The sequence below is a fragment of the Kogia breviceps genome, chromosome 3, assembly GCF_026419965.1.
Source record: "Kogia breviceps isolate mKogBre1 chromosome 3, mKogBre1 haplotype 1, whole genome shotgun sequence".
NCBI classification, from domain to species: Eukaryota; Metazoa; Chordata; class Mammalia; order Artiodactyla; family Physeteridae; genus Kogia; species Kogia breviceps.
This window is the reverse complement of record NC_081312.1, coordinates 184,181,106-184,204,801: the sequence shown is the minus strand read 5'-3', so window position 1 is coordinate 184,204,801 and position 23,696 is coordinate 184,181,106. Positions and strand designations below refer to the sequence as shown.

The 23,696-nt window shown below is 38.3% G+C and overlaps 1 protein-coding gene across 1 annotated transcript in view; it reads right to left on the bottom strand.

Moving 5' to 3' along the window:
• The window catches only part of MRC1 (mannose receptor C-type 1), a 98,858-nt gene that overhangs the window by 35,404 nt on the left and 39,758 nt on the right, over positions 1-23,696 (bottom strand). Inside the window, exons 8-16 of the mRNA XM_059058350.2 lie at positions 21,213-21,370; positions 18,766-18,876; positions 13,530-13,645; positions 10,182-10,330; positions 7,641-7,840; positions 5,154-5,281; positions 4,588-4,675; positions 3,044-3,188; positions 1,072-1,113 (exon numbers count right to left, since the gene is read on the bottom strand). Coding sequence (XP_058914333.1) covers positions 1,072-1,113; positions 3,044-3,188; positions 4,588-4,675; positions 5,154-5,281; positions 7,641-7,840; positions 10,182-10,330; positions 13,530-13,645; positions 18,766-18,876; positions 21,213-21,370 — 1,137 coding nt within the window. The remainder of the gene's footprint in view (positions 1-1,071; positions 1,114-3,043; positions 3,189-4,587; positions 4,676-5,153; positions 5,282-7,640; positions 7,841-10,181; positions 10,331-13,529; positions 13,646-18,765; positions 18,877-21,212; positions 21,371-23,696) is intronic.

Sequence of the window (23,696 nt, the reverse complement as noted above, 5' to 3'; positions counted from 1 at the left end):
TTCCACTAACTCTGTAAAAACTAGTTACTTTTCTTCTCAGCTAAGTTCCATGTATCATTATTGGGTAAAAGAACTCCCAGTGTTACATTCATCAATAGGAGCTGGAATGATTGACATACATGCACCCATGATGTTTTAGGTTCAAAGAGTGGAAACTGTGAGAAAGCAGCTTTCATCTTAATCTAACAAAGAACTTGTAAAAGATGGACTTGGGTGCTTCAATGAGTAATTGAAGAGCCAAGGAATTCAGGCACCAGGAGGGCTCCGGGGGCTTTTTCCCAACTACAGAATTCTATGGGTCTGTGCTATAGTAGGCTGAGTAAAAGCCCCAAAGATGCCCAGGTCTTAATCTCTGGAATCTGTGACTGTTTTACAGAAAAACGTACTTTGTGGACATGATTAAGTTAAGAAGCTTCAAATGGAGAGATTACCCTGAATTGCCTGGGTGGGGCCCTAAAGGTAAATCGTAAGTATGCTTACAGAGGGAGATGTGCGTACAGAAGAAGGTGGTGATGTGACAAACGAAGGAAGATGCTACGCTGCTGGTTTTGAAGATAAAGGGAGGGGCCATGAACCAATAAATGCAAGGAATGCAGCTCTAGAAGCCTGTGACAAGGAAGTAGATTCACCCTTAGAGGCTCTGGAGAGAGCATGGTCCTGCCTATGCCTTGATTTCAGCCCAGGGAAACGGAGTTCACATTTCTGACCTCCAGAACTGTACGGGGATAAATGGGTGTAGCTTTAAGCCACCAAGTTTGTGGTAATTTGTTACAGCAGCCATAGGAAACTAATACATGAGGGCCTTGGATTTGATTCATGAAAGCTGAGAAGTGATATTAACATGCCTTATGTTTGTGCATGGAAGTATCTGTCTGGAGGAGTAGATCCAAACTTTCATGAGATTCTCAAAGATATTAAGAACCTCTTCTCTCCACCCTCCTAGGGTAGGGTTTTCTGTTTGTTTGTTTTTGTTTGTTTGTTTGTTTTTCCATTGAGAAAGGAAAGAGGAAAAAAAGGAATCTATTTTCTATTTCTATCAATATAGAAATCAGGAAAAAAGGAAACACCTACTGTCTTGAGGAGCTGGGGTTGGCTCAGGCTTTGGTGTTTGTCCTGGAAAACAAAAGAAAATTAGATAGAAACCGTGCTTGAAATTGTGCTATTACATATCCTTCTTGTTTCACTATTTTCACGGGTCAATATAGCTAAAAACTTAACTGCTCTCTCTTTCTCTTCCTCCCTCCCAATCTTCAATTCTCCTATCAGTTGTGGGGAAGAAGAATAACGAGTAACAGAATTAGGAGTTAAGAGTTAAACATATCAGGTCCAACAATACCACCAGAAACTGGAAGACAGTTTTTTAGGCCCAAAAAGTAACACCATAAAAAAGAAAGTAAAGAACATGAGTTTTGGAATCAGAAAGTCTAAGTCCAAATCCCAGTTTGGGGTTTCAATGTCTTAACCTTAACTTTCTCAACTGCAAAAAGGAGTTAGTCACATACGTAAAGAGATGGGGTAAAATATGAGAGCTACTTGTATTTAGAAAGTGCTCAATAGATGTTAGTTTTACAGTGGTGCATCTTAAAATGAGCTGTGAAAGTACTTAAATTTTCATTATTTGAAACCATTAAATACGAAACATTTATTTACAAAATATAGTTTCTTCAAAAAACTTATTCTTGGGGCTTCCCTGGTGGCACAGTGATTAAGAATCCACCTGCCAATGCAGGGGACACGGGTTCAAGCCCTGGTCCAGGAAGATCCCACATGCCGTGGAGCAACTAAGCCTGTGCGCCACAACTACTGAGCCTGCGCTCTAGAGCCCGCGAGCCACAACTACTGAGCCCACACACCACAACTACTGAAGCCCGTGTGCCTAGAGCCCGTGCTCCGCAACAAGAGAAGCCACCGCAATGAGAAGCCCGTGTACCGCGACGAAGAGTAGCCCCCGCTCGCCGCAACTAGAGAAAGCCCGCCTGCAGCAACGAAGACCCAACGCAGCCAAAAATAAATTAAAAAGAAAAAAAATCTTATTCTAACTAAATGTTTGTTTTATGAAACGCTACAAAAAATATTTTTCTTTCCAAGTAGTTACTAATACTTGGACTTTGCTGGAATCTGATAAAAGGACTCAAGTTACTTAGCTTTTGGTTTAATGAATTTAACATCTGTAAGAAGCGAGCTACTAATAATACAAAAGGAATTAGCCTTTGGTAGCTAAGAGACTTTTAAAGAAAAACTGGCCACTATTTATTCCTCCATTCTGAAAACCTTGTAAACACTCCTCTAAGCAAGAGTAAGGAAAATAAGCAGACAGACAGCAGGAGAGCGACATAGTATCTTTAGCGATGGAGCTAGAACAGTAGCCAAGGATCCCCGACAGCAGGGGGCGACGTGGTTCCAATGATCTGTCCACAGAGGGGGAAGTGATACATATTTTGGTTCAAGGGTGGACCTGCTTGTTTATCTGAAAAGAATCTGCCTTGGACATGTGGAACTTTCTGAGTCATAAATCATGACGGATAAGTATACATTGATCATTTGGGGCCATCAGCGACATGGTGGGTGTTACAGCATCAGGGGCCTCAAAATGGTGCCAGTTCTTTGATTGAACATTTCCTTGAGAAATCTGTAAGCAGCATATTCAGACGCAGGGAAACTTTCACCTACTGGATGGCTAACATGGGTCAGAGGGTGAAAATGCCCAAACAGAAACTGCACCCTCATTACTCTGCTTACAGAGCAGAACACCTACCCACACTCCCACGCCTACAGGGCCTGAGCAGGAACTGCAGCTCGTGGGAATTATTTTGGAGGACGTGACTCTGGTCCAGGGTTCCCGGGCGGCCTCTTGATCTTCTGTTCCTTTGGAACATTTATCTGTGCTCAGAGACTTTCATGCTTATCCTGTGAAATGATGGCCCCTGCCAATTCCCTTACTTTATTATTTTGTTTGTTTGGTTCCACAGATAAAGGGAAGATACTGGGATCCCTGGAGGTTAGTTCTCCAATCTGAGATAAAGGAGAGGGCAGATCATCGTACCTTTTCGTATCTGGCAAATCCAGTTGTTAAGATGTTCACAGTTAATATCGTTCCAGGACATACCAGGGTCACCTTTCAACTCACCACAATACTCAACATTTTGATAATTATTAGGTTCTCCATAAGCCCAATTTTCGTATGAAACCTATGTTAGAAACATTACATTACAACCATTAGCCATTTTTATCAGGCCAATGCCAATCAACCAACCAAACACAAAAGGAAAGATGTTTACATTTCTTAATCGCTTCAGTTTTTTTTCACAACAGGTTTGCCTTGCAAACAAGTTTTATGAACACAGCTGGGAAAGAAATAGCTTTCATTACATGGAAACTTTTGAAGTCAAATAGGGTATATGCTATTAAGTATTATCAAATTTTCTTTCCCCCTTATTAAATAGAATGGATCCACGGCCATGAAAGTGGGATTTTTTTTTTTTTTTTTTTTTTTTTTGCGGTACGCAGGCCTCTCACTGCTGTGGCCTCTCCCGTTGCGGAGCACAGGCTCCGGACGCGCAGGCTCAGCGGCCATGGCTCACGGACCCAGCCGCTCGGCGGCATGTGGATCGGGGCACGAACCCACGTCCCCTACATCGGCAGGCGGACTCTCAACCACTGCGCCACCAGGGAAGCCCAAAAGTGGGATTTGTATACAGGATAAAGCTGGCAAAAAGTTCCACTTCTCAGTATTGGGAGTCCCTCAATTTACAACTCATTCTTAAGGGATAATATTTCATTGTGATACTGGAAACTTTCTTTTTACTAGAGGCGTAGGAGAGAGAAATATAATTAGTTCTCCTTACAAAAGAAAAGACTTATGAAATGTTACTAAGGAAGCTACCAAACGTTGCCAAAGTGAACAGTGGAGAGAAACGGAGGGCTGGGATTAGGTCCTCTACGGAGTTCTCAGAGTGGAATCATAGCCCACAAGGTCTTAGAATAAGCATCATGATCTACTTTCCAGAGATCTAAATATAAAATCCATGCTATCAATGGAGCCGTCAAGTAATCCACCCTACCGAGCACCTTGAAAAGTTGCCGATGGGCTGGGACAGGCGGTAGACGTGAAAGTACACAAAATCACCTGCTGTGATGATGGCCAGCGCGTGCCACAGCCTCTCACGTCCTCGTTCCTGAGAATGGAGAAGTCTCACAGAGCCTAACGGTTTCTAATGGAATATCAAAAGTTGTTTCCATACCTCCTAGTCTATAAGAGGTCATAAAACACTCCATTTTTAAGACGTTTAGCTACTTGCATACCAATTTGGCATGAGAGAATGAAGCCATTATTTTATATCAATTAGAGGAATGAGTTTCCTAATCTTTTTTCATCCAGTCCCCATGTTCCATCTCGGGCGAACAGGAGAGCTGTACTGGGACAGGGGCAGAATCATGGTCCTAAAACAGCATTCATTTTGCACAGAAAAAGGTCTCTAGCTCTCATAAGAACCCATCTTACCAAATATTTGGAGTAAGCCAAAAGGTTAATATCAAAATAAATACATGATAAAGTGAGAAAATGATGTGTTAAGTCAAATTACTCACAGGAGATCCATCACTCCAAGTAAAGCCCTCAGAAGGACTTCCATATGTCAGTCCCAACCAAAACAGTTCGTGGTAGCTTCCACTAGCTCTGCAACATACAAGATATAAAGGTAGCTTATGAATCAAGTTTGGTTACCTATGAGTCCTATTCAAGTTTGAAAATGACCCCCCAAACATAAATTAGTTAGCACACAGGTAAAGGGATTCAATGACTACATGTAAGCTTTCTGCAACAGTTGTGCATTTTGGCACAAGCTGTAAACATCCTGAAAACAAGCTGCTGTCTGACTTGTAAAGCACTGGAAGGCACTCATTCATTTATTCATTTAACAATATGTACTGAGTGTCTTATACGTTTATAGAGCAATTCATCACAGGATTTATATCTACAAAATTAAAGCATTTAGAAGTGAAACTAGATCAAAAAGTGCCCACGGATTCAGGATATGATATATGTATCCAAAGCAGCATAAGGAGCCAACAATTTTGGAAATATGAGAATTTTCTCAACATCATTAACACCCAACAGGTCAAAGAAAGGAGTACTGTACAGAAAAGCTACTTACGTTATTAATCGCCATATTGTTTGCTGTTCCTCCTTATTATTGATACTAGCTAGATCTCCACCCAGAGCTCTACAAAAATCTCGAGATTCAAACCATGTTTTCTTCTCATGTTTTCCTTTTGTAAACAGCTAAAGGTGATACAGATTCAGAATTTATTTTACACTTCATAGCTTGTCAAACCAAGAGAAATAATCTACTTTTGATGAGATTTCATTTATAGAAAAGCAAGACATCACAATGGCCCCAAACAATGTAATTCTCTTGGCTGAAAATCAATTTGTGAGCGAATGTTTGGGTAACAAAATTTAGAGGATGATTTTGTTGAGAAAACTTTAGAAAATGAACTTATTTTATAGCACCTGGAGAAGTCAGATTAAAAGCTTTAGGCGTATGGTTTGGCATACAGCTTCTTGTAGAAGATAGGATTAATTTGGTTAAGTGTAAAAAGTGGCATTGAGATGGAAGAGAATGAAAAGAAACTTGATATAGAGAAAGTAAACACGAATTTAAAAAATATAAGGGTAATAACCTCCCTAAGATTGCGTCACAGCTTGTTTTCTGTTTAGCTTAAACATTGAATAACCCAGCAGCCTTCCAACACTTTGTTGTTATGTTTTTAAAACTGCCATTTCCTTATGGATGTATATTTTAACAACGATTAGAGAACACGTCATGACTGACACATCGGGGAGAGCATCTGAAAAGATGGGATGTAAGCTAAACTAAAGCTAAGATTTATAGAATTTAGAGAATATGCCATATTATCCACAGTGATAGTATGGGAAATATCCATCAGGATGCAAACAGTAAAGGAGTTCATTGTACCCACCAACTTTTATAATTTTCATTCATTATTTCTCATGAGACGTGGCCCCCACCATTGCAGGCTTGTGGAAAAAGGGATTTGCTTCCAGTGGACTATGGTCGCCCAGCTGTCATAGAGCAACCCAAGGCAATCTTCACCTTGACCTTACTTGAGTTATCTGGATACAGGTAACTTGAGTAACTATCCACTGCAGTAATTCTCAAGACTCCTGTGAATATCTCAAGTTGTTAGATGGTGATATAAGATTTTATTTTCTTAAATCAATTTACTAACAGCTGAATTTTATTACTAATTCTCCCATCTTAATATGTACAAAGATGGTCTATATGTTTTCAAACAAACCCTACCCCAAGCACCTCTAAAACCATAATTTCTAGGGAAGCACATATTTGGATTCGTTGAACATCCACCTGGAGAACATCTCCTGGAACCCCTGGTTCACTTCTCAGCTCTGGAGAATTCTGCTCCTTCTCTCAAAAATTCTGCAGCTAATCTCCATAGCCTGCCACCCTCAGGCGAATGGCTGTGCATAGGCCGGACCTGGCCTTTGTGCAGTAACTCAAAAGTTTCCAGAGGCAGCAATCAAATACCCGATTGGCTTCGTATTAGTCCTCAATCCATTTGTAAAATCCTCTCCTGCCTTGGCTCAATATGTTCCCTTCTATGTAAATTATGCTTTTAGCTTTGACTGGCTAATCTGGACTGAACAGCTAATGAGTCTCTGTTGCTGCCAAGTGGAAGTTACCAGCTCAACTAGCCCTTGAGTTAGAGGAGACTAAACAACCTCATTCTGACACAGGTTAGTAACTCAGGTTCTTCATAAGTAACTGTCGTACAAAATATACCAGGGCCATATGCCTCAAAGGACTGAACAAAAGAAGTCCAGAGAACTGGCCCCTTAGAGAATAATGTCATTAAGCGGTAGATAAGTACATTGCTATATTTGGCTAAACCCAACCTTCTCTAGAAAGAATAGGATTTACAAGAGAGAAAACAAACCCAAATGCTTAATTCATTGGGGTATGGGGTATGTTTTTTGCTTGGGTGAACTTGATTGCATAAGGAGAAAATGGATGGTCCAGTCTAGGAAATGTATTGATTGATAGCAGGATATCAAATTGTCCTTTATAGGTCACTGAACGGCCATGTGCCCCTACGGGAAGTCTTTCATCTCCCATCAGGCATAATAATCAGGGGTTAAATCAGAACAAGGGTGTATTCTCTCTAGAATCCCAGTGTGACATGCTCGCAGATTCGTTTATCAGTTCACTTAGCCTAAAGCTTGGGCTCCAAGAACAGAGCCAAAATGGGATGCAACAGGTTAGCATAGGGGGAGCAGAAATTCTCATGAAGATAAAAAGAAGTGCGAGCTCATACTAGGGCAAGCAAGCATGGGAGAGAGGAAAGACGCCAAGAGTGGGAGGGGAGGCAGGCAAAGCAGGCGGAGAAAGGCTGCCACGAGTTGGGTCTGTGGTATGGATTAGCAATCCGCCCAAGGAGAGCTCTTTAAAAACAATGGATGCCTAGACCCCCTGCCAGGTCAATAAAATCAGAATTTCTAAAGGTGGAACCTGGGCATTGGTTTTGTTTCAATTCCTTAGATGATTCTTTAGGCTGAAGCATATCCCAAATTCTTTAACAGCTTGGCAATTGAGACTTACCTTGAAACACAAGCCTGTTTTACTGGAGGTGCCCCAGTCCTCTGGACACTTGGGCTCCGGGGTGCTTGTGGGCTCTGGGGGGCGAGTTACTCCTTTTGCCCAGTGTTTGCACACAAATTTTGCCTTTTCTTCACATCTCAAGACATCCCACAAGCCCCCTGCAACCCCAGTTCTCATGGCAACACACCCAGCTTTCCGTCCTGCAGGCAACAAAGCAGAATTCACTCAACAAGCGATGTGAAAGCCAGCTGTGTTCACGGAAGACAGTTCCAACCTGAGCCTCAAGCTGTGGGATCAAACCTACATGTGACAAGAAAATGTAGAGGAGAGAGCCTGCAGCATCTGGCAAGTGATTTGTGCTATTTTTGAACCATTATTTACCTTTTGTTTATGTGGCCTATATCCCCAACTGAATTATTATCTCAAATGTCAGGGTTTGGGTAACATTTTGTCTTTCTAATATCTTGCAGGGTGGCCCCCTCAACACAGATATTGAACAGTACAATAGATTTTGTATGATAAAATTTACCATAATGAAAAAAATAATGTTTGGGGGTTTTTCTCCCCATGGAAGTTGATGTTTTTTGAATTTAGTTTTTATTTTATATCGGAGTCTAGTTGATTTACAATGTTGTGTTAGTTTCAGGTGTACAGCAAAGTGATTCAGTTATACGCGTACATATACCCCCAAATAATGGGGTTTTGCTGTTTCTTTCTTTTTAAAAAAAACATTATTTAAGATCTGCTTTTCTTCCCCCTGGGGTCCATGTAGATATCTGAGAACAGAAGTTCTTTGGACCTCAAACTGAGACACGCCTGAGCTAGAGAGTTAGATCAATTACTCAACTACTATGAACCCATTTCCTCGTCTTAAAATGCAAATACTGCTACCTACCTTAAAGAGTTGTGATGCATGCCCGCTTTAATGGATAAAAAAGTACATAAAAGACAGTGTGGACTATACTAAGCTTCATGGTTAGTATAGTATAATTAGTATAATTACCGTCATGATGATTTTGAAATAGTAATTAAGATAGAGCTTTGCAAACATTAGGATTCCTTGCTGCTAAGATGAGATAGTCTGATTCCTGTCCTTTGAAAGGCAGTAAATGTTTAGAAGTAACTCTCAAAGTTCTGAGGAGGTATATTTTTCCCAAAATATTTTCTGTAAGATTGCTAATTCCCTATGACTCTGGTTTGATCCATTTTTATTCCCAAAGGACGTTACAGGATTAATCTCTCAGAATCTTACTGCTAATGATCAACACCAGTGAAATTAAGGAGTTTTGCCTGGAGAGTAAGAATTACCACCCTTCAAAAAAACAAAAACGTGCACACAGCTCTTAATATGCTGCCCTGTTCTTTCAAAATATCAACTGAAGTCTTACTGTTTTTCAGAATGTGCAATAATCAGACAAAAATCACACTATCCAAATTACTGATCTCTTTTCCTTATTGACAGCTGAGGATACAAATTTTTAAAACTTCTGAAGATTAGGACTTATTAGGCCAAGTAGTTAATTTGTGCCCTTAAGCTATATTATTCCTTCTTTAGCTTTTTATCCAGGCACAATGAAACACTTGCTATAAGGATGTTGAATTTCCTAAGTGCAGTGATACTGAATTATGTCATAGGCTAGACACCAGTGCATAAAGAAAGCAAAGAATCTTTCAGAGTCTACTTCAGAAACTTCTTATTAAAGAAGGCAAATCAAAATTTATAGGGAGGGCGGGTGATCTTAGTGCAAACAGCCTGGATTTGGAAATTACAAAGATTAGTCTAAATCCATGCTTATAAATTTTTCAAGTTCCAGTTTCCACCTCTTTACAATGAGGATACTTAAACTTACCTTGAAGGTTTCCTATAAGGATAAAATTAAATCCGAGGCATATAAAGGGCTAAACGGGGTAGCCCATTCAAGATATTGAAATAATGAGTTCCACATAAGCACTAAATCTTGTTCCAGATTTAGTGCAGTCATAATTCTAGTCATAGTTACATTGAAAAGTTTTATATCCCTTGAGGACAATTTTAAATTCTCAGAAGTAAGTTAACCATTTAGAATCTTTATGACCATTTGGAATTTCATCACTGTTTCATAAATACTTCAAATAGAGCGGTACCGGATAACCTAGCAGTTTTCTCTTCCCTTCCTTTTTTTTTTTTTTAAGACCACTGCCAACTAATGGGAACATTTTTAAAAGAAAAAGCAAAAAGAGAATGAAATATAAGATAATAAAATCTAAAAAGCACAATTAATTTACATAAGTCTGTTTGGAAAGGTGCCATGAAGGAATTACAGGCTTGGCCCGATGGATGTGTAAGCTAAATGGAAAGCCAAGACCAAAGTGCTGGGACTTCCCTGGTGGTCCAGTGGTTAAGAATCCACGCTTCTACTGAAGAGGGCAGGGGTTCCATCCCTGCTTGGGGAACTAAGATCCCTCATGCCACATGGTGCGGCCAAAAAGGAAGAAAAAAGAACACAGATTCTTGGTCCCCTCTCCAGACCACCTGAAACAAGACCGAAGCTCTGAACATACCTGGCATATCTGAATTCCAGTGGGTGAACTGAACCCCTTCTGCGATGGTCCACTGAAAAGTTCCTTTGTTTTGTACATCTGAAAGTCCTATCCAAAAATATCTTTCAGGCCTCAATCCAACCAAACTAGTCAGAAAAGCTTGTTCATATCTTAAAAAAAAAAAAAAAAAAAAAAAAATTAACTAAATTTTAGAAAAATGTGAATTTTTCTAATCATCCACATGAAAAGTATCTCAACTGTATGCCTGAGCTATGCTTTAGTTGGCAAATCAAATCTATTGTGTTCTATTTACATGTCATTTAAATAACGCACATTTTCACTAAGGAAATGTGATCTTATGAAGGAAAAATATCATACAGCTGATTGAATAAAATCATTCAAATGTACCCAAACTATTTTTCTCTATTGCTCACCAGCCCCTCTGCCCCTCCTCAAAGTGAAAGAGAACTCCGAAAATGCAAAGGAGAAAACTATCGCCTTTTACAATACATTTTTGGAAAATCAGTCCACTTTTCAAATATTTCAAATGCTCTACCCAATTCTTGGTGAAGTAAGTGGAGAGGCTGTAACATTATTGAGGACAATACTATTAGAAAATCTGTGTGGATTTTCCCCTCAATTTCATTCTCATTTTTCAGCTCGGAAACAAAAGAGAAAATGATCAAGAAATACAGAGAACTAGAGATTCAATCTCTAGAATCACAAATTCCAGCGTTTGCTCTCCTCTGAATCCCATCCTTATATTTGGTGTAATCTGGTAATAATACAATGTAGTTGGTAAGGCAAACAAAATTTGTCTTAATTGATAAACAGACAATGATGTAGCAACATATGCAAAAAAACATCGCTTTGGAGCAAAAGAAAAGTGATGTCCAAAGTTTCCAGGAACAAAGGGAGCTGTAGATGGCTCCAGCGAGAATAGAGAGGGAAATGGAGAGAAAGCCACAATAACAGAACATTTGTTTGACCCTAGTGTGAATAATTTCATTCCCTAAACTGAACAAACCAAAAAAATTAAAAAGTAACAACTCAATTTTTCTTAAAGCCCCCAAACCAAATTGAACCACAGAGTTAGTGAGTTACTGAACACAAGTATCACAGAAAACACATAAAGAAAAGCAAACTTAAAATAGAAAATCTAGGGAAATCTCTGTTCCAGTAGACCCAAAGACCAACAGTACAGATCAGAACATGCTCCAACAGTACTTAAAAATGTATAGCTCACTTCCAGGTCATAAAATAAAAATTATCTATGTTCTTATTTTCAGAGGTTAGCATTGTACCAGGGTATTACAATGTATCAGACATTTAATTATACATGAAAAAAGAATGTTGAAAAACAAGTTCTTTTATAAAGACTATATGAATTCTATGACATCTTTCATTTTATCAAAGAATTTTTAGTATCAATAGCATCCTCTACATTTTATTGGGTCTGCCTTGAAAGGTCAATAAATATAACTTCCTGTAGTAAAACTCAATAATTTTTACCTATTTACTTCCAATCAAATGGACATTTAAAAAAATTTAAGTTTCTTCTGTGCCTGATCCAGTACTTTGCAAAAAGCAGGAGAGAAATAAATACTAAAACTTCAAAGAAAGATGGGATTCTAGATGTTAAAAGTTACATAAAATTCTCTGTGTCCCCATCATTTTCTGGACCTAATAAGCTAGTAAACCTAGCAAAGCAAAGCAAATCAAAGAATGGAAGACTGGAAAGAATGAATAAAATATTCAGTAAATCTCTCTGCCTTCTTTTTTGTTGGAGGTGGTAGTAAAGATAGAAAGTTTGATTTTTGACATGACAAATTTTACTTACTGTTTTTGCTTTAAAAAATTTGAGATCTGCTACATTTAAAAAAAGTTAGATCTCTCATGGAGCTCAATATCAAAAAAACAAACAACCCAATTAAAAAATGGGCAGAAGACCTAAATAGACATTTCACCAAAGAAGACATACAGATGGCCAAGAAGCACATGAAAATATGCTTAACATCACTAATTATTAGAGAAATGCATATGAAAACTATAGTGAGGTATCACCTCACACCAGTCAGAATGGCCAGCATCAAAAAATCTACAAACAGTAAATGCTGGAGAGGGTGTGGAGAAAAGGGAACTCTTTTGCACTGTTGGTGGGAATGTAAATTGATACAGCCACTATGGAGAACAATATGGAGGTTCCTTATAAAACTAAACATAGAATTATCAAATGACCCAACAATCTCACTACTGGGCATATACCCTGAGAAAACTGTAATTCAAAAGGACACATGCACCCCAATGTTAATTGCAGCCCTATTTACAATAGCCAGGACATGGAAACAACCTAAATGGCCATCGACAGACAAATGGATAAAGAAGATTTGGTACATATATACAATGGAATATTACGCAGCCATAAAAAGGAACGAAATTTGGTCATTTGTGGAGACGTGGATGGTCCTAGAGTCTGTCATACAGAGTAAAGTAGGCCAGAAAGAGAAGAACAAATATTGTATATTAACGCATATATGTGGAATCTAGAGAAATGGTACAGATGAACCTATTTGTAGGGAAGGAATAGAGATGTAGAGGCAGAGAAGGGACATGTGGACACGGAGGGGAAGGGGAGGGTGGGACAAATTGATTAGGTTTGACATAAATACACTACCATGTGTAAAATAGCTAACTAGTAGGAACCTGCTGTATAGCACGGGAGCTCAGCTTGGTGCTCTGTGACGACCTAGATGGGTGGAATGGGGGGTGAGGGGAGAGAGGTCCAAGAGGGAGGGGATATAGGTATACATATAGCTGATTCACTTCCTTGTACAGCAGAAACTAACACAACACTGTAAAGCAATTATACTCCAATAAATAAATAAAGTTAGATCTATAAACAACATTTACCAGAGCATTAGCAAACTGTTCTGAACATTGTTTTATGGTACTAAAAGTAGCAAAATATTTTATTGTGTTTTCAATGAAGAATCCAAATAAAAACATGATATTTTTTTTTTCTTCTTTGTGGTACGGGGGCCTCTCACTGCTGTGGCCTCTCCCGTTGCGGAGCACAGGCTCTGGACGCACAGGCTCAGCGGCCACGGCTCACGGGCCCAGCTGCTCCGTGGCACGTGGGATCTTCCCGGACCGGGGCACGAACCCGCGTCCCCTGCATCGGCAGGCAGACTCTCAACCACTGCGCCACCAGGGAAGCCCCAAAACATGATTTTTAATGCTCCTATATTTACAAACCATACTTTAAGATTCAATGTAATTTACTCAGAAATTTAGAGCACATTGATATGCTTTTTTGGAAATGGTTCATTGTTTGATACATTTTTTAAAAAACATGAAATAGTTGCATACCTGTCTTCAATAGTTGTTAGGTAAGCCTCCTCATTCACACAGGTTTGGTTTGCTTCTGTAAATGTTGAAAGTGTGTGTCCAATCAAATAGCAGTAGAAGCCATGTCTTTTCCAGCCCTATTGATGTTATGAAGCAGATGATCATGCATATTTATTATATAATATTATTTTAACAATTCCTCTATGATGAAACACAAATTCATAAACAATAGAAGTGTATAAAGGACACAAATATGAATAATTTCACGTGCAATGAAAACAATTTATGTGAATAAGGAAAACAGGAGCGCATTGTTCCTCAAATGGCAATTATGATACAAAATGGGGGTGAGGAGAGTCATTCTCTCCACTTCTGATGTAACTTCCAACAAAAATGATTTGTGACATGTTTACCCAAGAAACTGAACAAAATGGCTAAGACCTCAGTTTTAGAATAGGTAACCACAGGAAATAATTTGCAGAATAACAAGCCGAGTCACCTACTGAAGCCAGTAGTAGATGGTGAGTATAAAGCTGTACCATCTGGTCCCAGGATAGTATTTATCAAACTTTTGGCAACATGATTTGGTGTGCTTCCTCTCCCACACTTCAAACACACAGAACTAAAAGCATGCTAAATAAAAACATAATAATAAAGAGAAAATCCATACTAGAGTTTGGGAGAAAGAAGGGGAAATCTCCAGGTATCAAAAATAAATACTAGAAAACTAAAAAGCTGGAATGGAAAATGCACAAGCTGAGACTGTAGTTGCCTGGTTATGTATCAGACCAAGATTAAGGTCCTAGAGTCTAGGGGCTGGGGTATTAATGTCCATACAGATTAGGATATTTGGCCATCAGCCCACCTGAGGCAGGGAGATAGAACTGAAGTCCTTGCGTAAAGATGATACCCACTAAGGGTAGCCCCTCTTTGAAAGGAGAGAGAGAAAACTCCACCCACAGAAGGAGGAAATGACAGAGATTCTTGTCACCTGCCTGGGGTTCTGGGTGAAGGAAGAAAAAAATTCTTCTGTTTGAAAACAAATACCAGGTCTGTGCCATAGATGGGTGCCAGTCCCAACTTTACACTATCCACATTGTATGAGAATCTACAGCCCAAAAAATAAAATATAAAATGTAGTCTACAGAAGGAGAATCTTTTTTTTTTTTTTTTTTTTTGCGGTATGCGGGCCTCTCACTGTTGTGGCCTCTCCCGTTGCGGAGCACAGGCTCCGGACGCGCAGGCTCAGCGGCCACGGCTCACGGGCCCAGCCGCTCCGCGGCACGTGGGATCTTCCCGGACCAGGGCACGAACTCGTGTCTCCTGCATCGGCAGGCGGATTCTCAACCACTGCGCCACCAGGGAAGCCCCAGAAGGAGAATCTTGCAGGCGCTTTGAGAAGTAAAATGTAAAACCACACGACAGAGATATTTCCACAGTCCAGGTCATGTAAGACTATGACATTTGAGGGTCAGGGTGGGGATGGGATGGGGATGGATTCACAATCAAAAATTATTAACCATGTGAGAAAAATGTCTCATTTTAAGGGAGAGTCAACAGTTTAACATAATAAAACAATCTGGAAAAAATATAAAAAGAAGCATGTTGAGATGATTTAAGTGACAAAAGAAGAAACAGAATCAACGATGAAAGATCAAAATACTATGAACAAAGAACGAGAGGATTCAAACACACACAAAAAAGAATTTCTAGAAAAGAAAAATATGAAGTTAAAACCCAATGGCCAGATTAAATATAGAAAATATGGTTTCAGAAAAATTAGTAAATTGACTGAATGTAGAAGAGAGATGAGAATACGAAAAGATGTTTTAAAAATCATATTGATAGAAAATATAAATGATAGAATGAGAAGGTTGAAAATCAACCTGAGAGAAGTTTCAGAAGCACTGAATAAAATTAATGACTGGTACTTTTCAAGAATGGAAAGATACAAATCCTCGAAATGAAGAGGTACACTCAATACCAAATGGAACCAATAAAATAAATCCAAAACTGAACTACTTACAGAGAGAGAAAATGAGATATTAAAGTCAATCAGAGAGAAAATACAGAGTATCCACTTTTTAAAAAAAGAAGATTTAGTCTAGTAGGAATTCCAATGGCAAAAATAAAGGCCAGGAGAAAAGGGAATAATAATATGTAAAGTGCTGTCAGAAAACAGCTATCAATCTAGAATTCTAAAATGACCTACCTAAATTACTATGCAGGGTGCAGATGAATTCAAGAGATTTTCAAACAAAGACAGAGAGTTTTCCACGCCCAAATCCCAGGGAAAGAACTTCTAAAAGATTTACTTTGGCAAGAAAGGAAAGTCAAGAGGAGCAAGTGGGCTAAAAGTCTACGCTGAGCAAAGAAGTCAATAAATGTCAGTAAATCCAGGTCTAACTGCCTGGACAAATAGCAAAGATACCTACTTGGTGGTGGGAAGTTAAAGAATGGAATAGTAATAAGATCTGTAGTTTAGTCAATAATATTGTATCCATGCCGACTACCTGTAGTGATCATGCACTCTGGTTAGAGAAAATGCTGTCATTGGCTGAAGTGGAGTGGATGATACAGGGGAATTCTCGGTACCCTTTTTTTCAACTTCTTGTGAGTCTAACATTACTTCAAAATTTGAAAAATTTTGAATGTTTGAGTGGGATAATTAACATTCATTTTGTTCATGAGGCAGAGAGAGATATCGGTTAACTTCAAGTCAGGAATGCATGTTAAAAATATAAGGGTAACCATTTTTTTTTAAAAAAAAGAGTAAGAATGTATAACTTCCAAACCTGTACAGAAAGAAAATGGAATAAATATATGCAATAGAACTGATGTCATGCCCATGGTCCATGGTTTCAATTGTACAAAAACTGGTGTTTACCAGTTAAAAGCCAGAGTTCCTCAAATTAGATTAAAAATGAAAATGCAGATATTTATTTATAAGAGCCATTCCTAAAATATAACGACACATAATGATTAAAAGCAAGCAGCTGGAGAAAGAGGTTCCAGGGAAATACCAAGCAAAAGATAGTTTCTGTGGCAATATTAATATTATTTAAAATTGACTTTATGATAAAAAAGCATTATTATGAATGAAGAAAATAATTCCATAGTTGAAGGACTGATTCACCAAGAAGATATAATACAGATCAAAGTACATAAGTCAAAACTTGATACAATTACAAGGAGAATATTTTGTCAAGCAGACAAAATATTAGAAATATAGAATATCTGGATAATATCATTGCTAAGTTTTATCTAGTCACCATATATAGACCCCTGAACCCCCAGATCAAAGATCATTCTGTTCAAGCACAGATGGAGTATTTGTAAAAACTGACTATGAACTAGATAATGAAGAAAATCTCAACAAATAACAACAAAAACTTTATATGAGCACAATGCAGTGAAATTTAAATCAACAGTAGCTCCCAATTATTTAGAAACTAAAACACAAACAAAATCCCATCACTACCAGCAAATTCTACCACTATGAAAACACACACACACATTTCTAAATAATTCATTGGTCAAAAAAATCTTAATGGAAATAAAAAATATTTACAATTTAATCATATGAAAATACCACATAACAAAACTTGGTGGCTGGTCCATGGTTTCAATTCCACCTTTTATTTCTGTAAGCATTTTAAAACGCATTCACTTTAATGTCATATCCATTAATTCCACCATCTAAGCTCCTGGTGGTATGTTTTATAATTTTGGATTTCAAACTCATCTGTGGGATTCCCAATCAGCCTGGGAAGGAGGAATTCTGTATAAAGAGGATTTACATTTGCATCTGTCAGACATGCAGGAATATTAGCAACTTGGGACCATTTCATGTTAATTTCTTAGATAAAGGTTTCCCATACAGGTAGCAATGAATTGAAAACGGAATCCCAGATCTTTATGACAGAAGGCCTGTAGTTTTGAATTCTCAGAAATACCCCTACACCACCATGTACCCAGGCCCAGACAAAAAAAACTGTTATCTTCCTTTGTTTACAAATGGATTTTTTTTCTAGACTTTCCAATGATTTGAGGAAATCAGTGCCTAGAGCATGTGTTTTTAAACTGGCTAAATTATTACCTCTGAGTTCTTGTATCTTCTCCTGTTTGATTAGAAATGTAATGTTTATCTTTTAAGATCACTGAAAGCATGATAAGCACTCTCAACCAACAGTTGGCTGATATTTTCTTCTTTTTCTTATTTAACCTAATGATTAAATTGGATTTTATCATTATAGACATGACAGTTCACAGAAAAAATATACACAAAATTTGATTGTGTAGAAGTAATAAAATTTGAGGATTGGTTTATTACTCATAGAAAATTATAATAATAGACAATCTTCTGTACCTGCATATGATTAGGCAAAGAATATGTAAGTGTACTGATAGTGAAACCAGCAGTAAAAGTGTACTTGGCTTGGGTTCTAGCCTTACCTCTGTGTGACTCATAAAAGTTATCACTTCTCTGGGCTGAAATTTCCAGAAGGCAAAAATTAAAAGGGGGTTTTCAAGCATCGCTAAGATCCTTTCTATCTCTCACATTGTATGATTTTCTGTGTTTGCTCTATTTTTCTTTATGGTTTAATTGTTCAGTACTCAGTTATGTTTCATGAATTCCGGTGTTTGTTATGATTTGATCACAACTTGACACTCTTGGACAGAAAATCAGTTTCTACTTTATTTTTATCCAAGAGAAGTGAGAAAGGAAAAAAGAGGAAGATAGGCAACTCAGCGATCAAACAGGAAAATGATAACCATACGCCCCGTATTCTGCAGCTTCTTTATGCTTTTAGAAACAGCTCCACAGAAATCACTTACTTTAACCTCAAAGAAAGATCAGACCTGCGGGGAGGTATTACTAACTGTGGTGCAGGTGAGAGTAAAGCATGATAGGATTGCATGGCTTGACTTGGTTTACCTGAGTTACCACCTGTTGCTACCAACTAGAGTCTAGACCTCCTGCCTCCCAGACCCTCAGGGATCTACTGAGAAGACTCCCCACCAGAAACAGGCTCACCAGAAATATTATAAATGGAAAAAATGACTAAGGATTGTTTGCTATCCGCAAATTAAGGTTATCCACTGGAAATGTCCTTGATGACCCGTAGCGTCATAGACTACCGCTACCTGTAAGGTGAAGCAGTTGGCCCCTATTATTAAGTACCTTCACAGACAAAAATAAAGCTATCACATCATATTTGCTGATCTGAAACCACTGCGTGCATTCTGTACTCACTCTCTGGCAGCCTGTTTCCACTTCCACTATTCCTGGAGTTTGGGCTTGTGATTTCATCTTACAGATGTAGCCAAGAGACTGTTCACAGGCCCGATCTGCCCAGTACCCATCCTGCAGAAAGCAAAGGAAAAACAAAAACAAAACTCAACGATCATCAGTTGTTTGGTGCTATTTCCTCATAATTGCACCTCTGAAAAGGGAAATAAAGATTCGAGGTTATTAAGAGAAAAAGGCATCTATGAAAAGGAAAGTTAAATGGACACTTTACCAGGAAATTGCAAATTTGACTTTGGCTACAAAGATATAAAGAGATTGTAGCCCCAGTATGGTTTTTATATCTTTGCTGTCAAGCCACTCTGGAGGGGGATCTAGAGAGAAACGAAAAATGCTCATAAGCCCTTAAGAGGTGGTCCCAACAGAAGGGTTTCCTCCTCATCCATGCCTATGGGCAGCTGTTTTCAAGTTAACTGAGTATGTTTAAAGCCACCCAGAAAGAAGGCCCCAAGCAACATGCCCAACCTGAAAACACACCTGAAACCAGTTTTCTTCCCTCCATTCTTCCCATTTCTATTGATGAGTGTCCCCCCGGAGCTAAGGTACCATATTTCACTCTACTTCAAATTCCACCCTTTCTGCCTTCCTTAGAGATTTCACGTTAAATGACTTCTCTTCTCCTTCCCTTAACTGCTAAACACCTTGAAAAATGTTTTCCGTACCCATTACAACCTGTTACTCAATTCTTCAGCCAGTGTAATATTTGCAAATTGCAGATTAGGTTTGCCTACTTCCAGGCTAATGCACGTTTTCTCATGGCCGGTATTTTCCCTACACACCCCTCTACCTCTCACTCCATGCTTTCAGCCATACTGTCTTTTGAGTTCCCTACAAGTAGGATGCTCTCTGGTTTCCCCTTCCCAGGACACACTTCTGCCTATTCTTTCAATAATTAACACATACTCTTCTTAAGCTTTCAATTTATCACCATAATAACACCACAATGATAAAAACAGTAGCTAATACTTATTGAACAGGAAGTTTGGGCCAGGCACTGTTCACGTTATACACCTTAACCCATTTAATCCTTATACCCACCATATGAGCTGGGTATGATTATTATTATTATCTTACAAATGAGGAAATAAGCCATGCATCAAAACCAAACCTCTTAAACACCATCTTCATTCTCTATTAACTAAAGATTACTTGATGATATACTTCAGTCACTAAAGTGATATTTAAGACATGGAAGCCATCTTTTCATATTTGGCACCTCTTTGTAACCTAAAAAAAAAGCTGTAGCTCTCCAAGCACAGACTCTAGGCTGTTGGACCCAGAGTAGATCTAGCTAGGTCTCCATCCACTCAGAGCAACCAGCTAAAAGTAGGATCAAAGCTCTGAATTGATTAATCAAGCCATGTAAAAACATGTGCCACCACCTGTGGAGAAAAGGGAACCCTCCTACACCATTGGTGGGAATGTAAATTGGTGCAGCCACTATGCAGAACAGTATGGAGGTTCCTCCAAAAAACAAAAATAAAACTACCATATGACCCAGCAATCCCACTCCTAGGCATACCCAGAGAAAACCATAATCTAATATATGCACTCCAATGTTCATTGCAGCACTATTTACAATGGCCAGGACATGGAACCAACCTAAATGTCCATCGACAGAGGAATGGATAAAAAAAGATGTGGTACATATATACAACAGAATACTAGCCATAAAAAAGAAAAAAATACTGCCAATTGCAGCAACATGGATGGACCTAGAGATTGTCATACTGAGTGAAATAAGTCAGACACAGACAAATATATATCACTTGTACGTGGAATCTAAAAAAAGTGTACAAATAAACTTATTTACAAAACAGAAAGAGTCACAGATGTAGAAAACGTATGGTTATTGGGGGGGAAGGGGGAAGAGATAAATTGGGAGATATGGATTGACATATACACACTACTGTATATAAAATAGATAACTAATAAGGACCTACTGTATAGCACAGGGAAATCTACTCAACACTCTGCAATAACCTATATGGGAATAGAATCTAAAAAAGAGCGGATATATGTGTATGTATAACTGATTCACTTTGTTGTACGGTAGACACTAACACAACACTGAAAATCAACTATACTCCAGTAAAAATTAAAGAAAAAACAACTTAGAACCAAGCATAGGAATGATATGAGCATTCGTTATTGGTTAATTTTGTCTTTGAAGCGAAAGTTTCTGTCTGTTGCTCTCCTTAGCCCTCTTGAGAATTTGGGTGTGCCAGACAATTGAGAGAGACTCAAAAAACTGAATCTGAATTCTCGTTCAACCTTGATCTACGTCAATTCAGCAGAATAGAAACAATGGAAACAATCGTACGTAATAAGTGGGACAGAAGGAAAAGTTCCCCGTGGCTTTTGGTAGGTATCAGTAGCTAAAGTTGCCTTACTTTGCCTTTCATCACCACACAGTCTTCCTGTCTATTGTTTTCATGACTTGGTTCTCCACGAAGCCATTTGGTAAATGTTACAGGGGCTCCATCACTCCATTCAAAGTACATTTGAATCTTGATGTCATTTAAGCCAATCCATAACTCATCACTTGGCTCTAAACAGGAAGAAAAACACAGAAGTCATTTACCCAGTTTTCTTTCTAAACATCAGAAGGTTATCGGGAAAGGAAGACCCGTTCTTTATCAACAACTCCCTTGATATTATCACTAGCATGAAAGGCCGTCCTCTTGAGCTTTAAACAGATCTACCTCTGTAGACTGAGATGTCAACTACATTTTATGTTGTCAGTTTTAGTTTAAAATGTGTAATGTATTCTTCACATTGTGAATATGACTGTATTCTTTTGTTGTGCTACTGCAAATTCTATCTCCTGGGAGTTGTTAAACGGAAACTGAAGCAGATCTATCATTACCCTCTATCTTGTGAAGCTGCTTTTTTGTTATAAATAATTTACCATACCAACCAAACTCATGGTGCTGGAAATATGGTAGTTTATTTATACATAAATCTATTTGACTACTATTAAATCTTATGAATGTTTTAAAATAATAAAAATTAAAAACCACTCCTATTTTACTGATGATGTCATCAAGAACATTCTAGGTGTTTCTGTTACTGTTTAGTCACTGTAATAGCAGTGAAAATGATCCATACAGTGAGAAGATGTATAAACTGAAGGGCTGGGCTGTCTTCTGGCATTTAGCACTTATTTATTAGTCTATGTACAGGAAGGAATCTGCCACCATTTTCACTAGGAAACACCAGAAAAACCCAAATAACAAAAGTTAAAATAAAAACAACCAGGTACAGATATAAAAGATGATCATTCTGTTTTGAAAAATTCTATGAAGAGCATTATTGATTTTATCAGTAGTTTTAATTCTAAGAATTCTAAATATCATAAGTAAAAATGGGACAAAACAGAAGGCCTGAGGTCTCATGGCTAAAATCATACACATTTCCATGCTTGAAAAATTGAAGGAATACATAATTCAGTATCTATTTAAGTTTCATATGTTCTTTAAGCAGTTAAATAAAATTACTTGCCACAAGTTTGTAAAGATGATGTTGTAGTAGAAAATGAGAAAATATGCCACATTGTAGAGCAATTTCCCTAAATGGTTTAGTCTCTTCCTCCTAAAAGCTGTCACTCAACTTAGCTTTTGGAGAAGTCCCTGACTGGCCTGGTGCCAGTCCTAGCAGATGTTTCCAGCACCATGAAACATGAATGGCATTGCCAGGATGACCCCTTTTCCTTTCACTTAATCTGGCAGATCATGTTCTTTCGGCAGCAAATCTAGGCTCCAAAACGACCTCATGTAGCCCTCAAGGTTTTTAGGTTCAAGACCAATGAAAACCTAAACTCCCAAGTCCCACAATTATAATAAAGTATTAAGAGTTTCTGATAAACATTTTTCTCACTAAACTGTTCTTTTGTATGCACAAGCTTGATCCTACAAAAATATATAACAGGTGAGCATAAAGTTGTTAGACGGAATTATCAATCTGTTAGGGAAGCTGTCTTTGTTGATGGAGTCATAGCTTACATGTGTAGGTCCCAATTTATCCACTGTATTTCCATGATTAACAAGAAAGATATCAACTCAACTGGCTAAAAAAAGGTTTTCTAGGCTTCTGACTTAGAAACAATAATTTTAATTTTATAACTTTCCTTTACCTTTAAAATATCATTTGTATTGTTTCAAATAAATAAATCTTTATCAATAATAAAAAAGAGAAGGTTTCCATAGTGAAAGTTTACTAATTCTCCAGCTGAGTTTAAAAGCAACCTTCATCATCCAAACTCCAAAATAACTACAGCAATAAATATATAAGGTTCTCCTATAACTAGGCCATATTATATAAAGTAGGGCAAAATTTGCATGTTAGCCCTACAGCCTCTTAACTAATGTGTTTTCCACTGATTCACCTGCAAACTTTATTCCCTACTGTAAGTACCATGCCATCTATGTCATGACATTTTTCAGATACATTGGTTTTGATTACATTAGTATCGTGTAGTCCACATGCTCCAGGATAGGTAAATGTAGAATAATCGAGAAATGATTATGGGCTGTAGCAGAATATCATCATCACCCTAGCAAACTCAGCGAGGTGAGCAAAGCAGGAAGGATACCATGCGGCACCGGCGCTAACGGCAGCAGTTTTGGGGACATTTTACATCTTTCTCGGAGACTATTTTTCTCATCTATTTGTTCATTGTTTTTCCCTTCTCCCCTAGCCCCACTCCTATCAGTTTTCAGGCAGTAAGTGTCAGGAAGCAGTCCCCACCATCACCGCCATCCCTTTCCTCTTGTTTTGCTCTCTGGAAATGAAAAGGTCGGTCCAGCTATTCTGCGGTCTCAGAAGTGGAAGCAGAAAATGATCATCATTTAATCAGCAAGTACGACTGAGTGCCC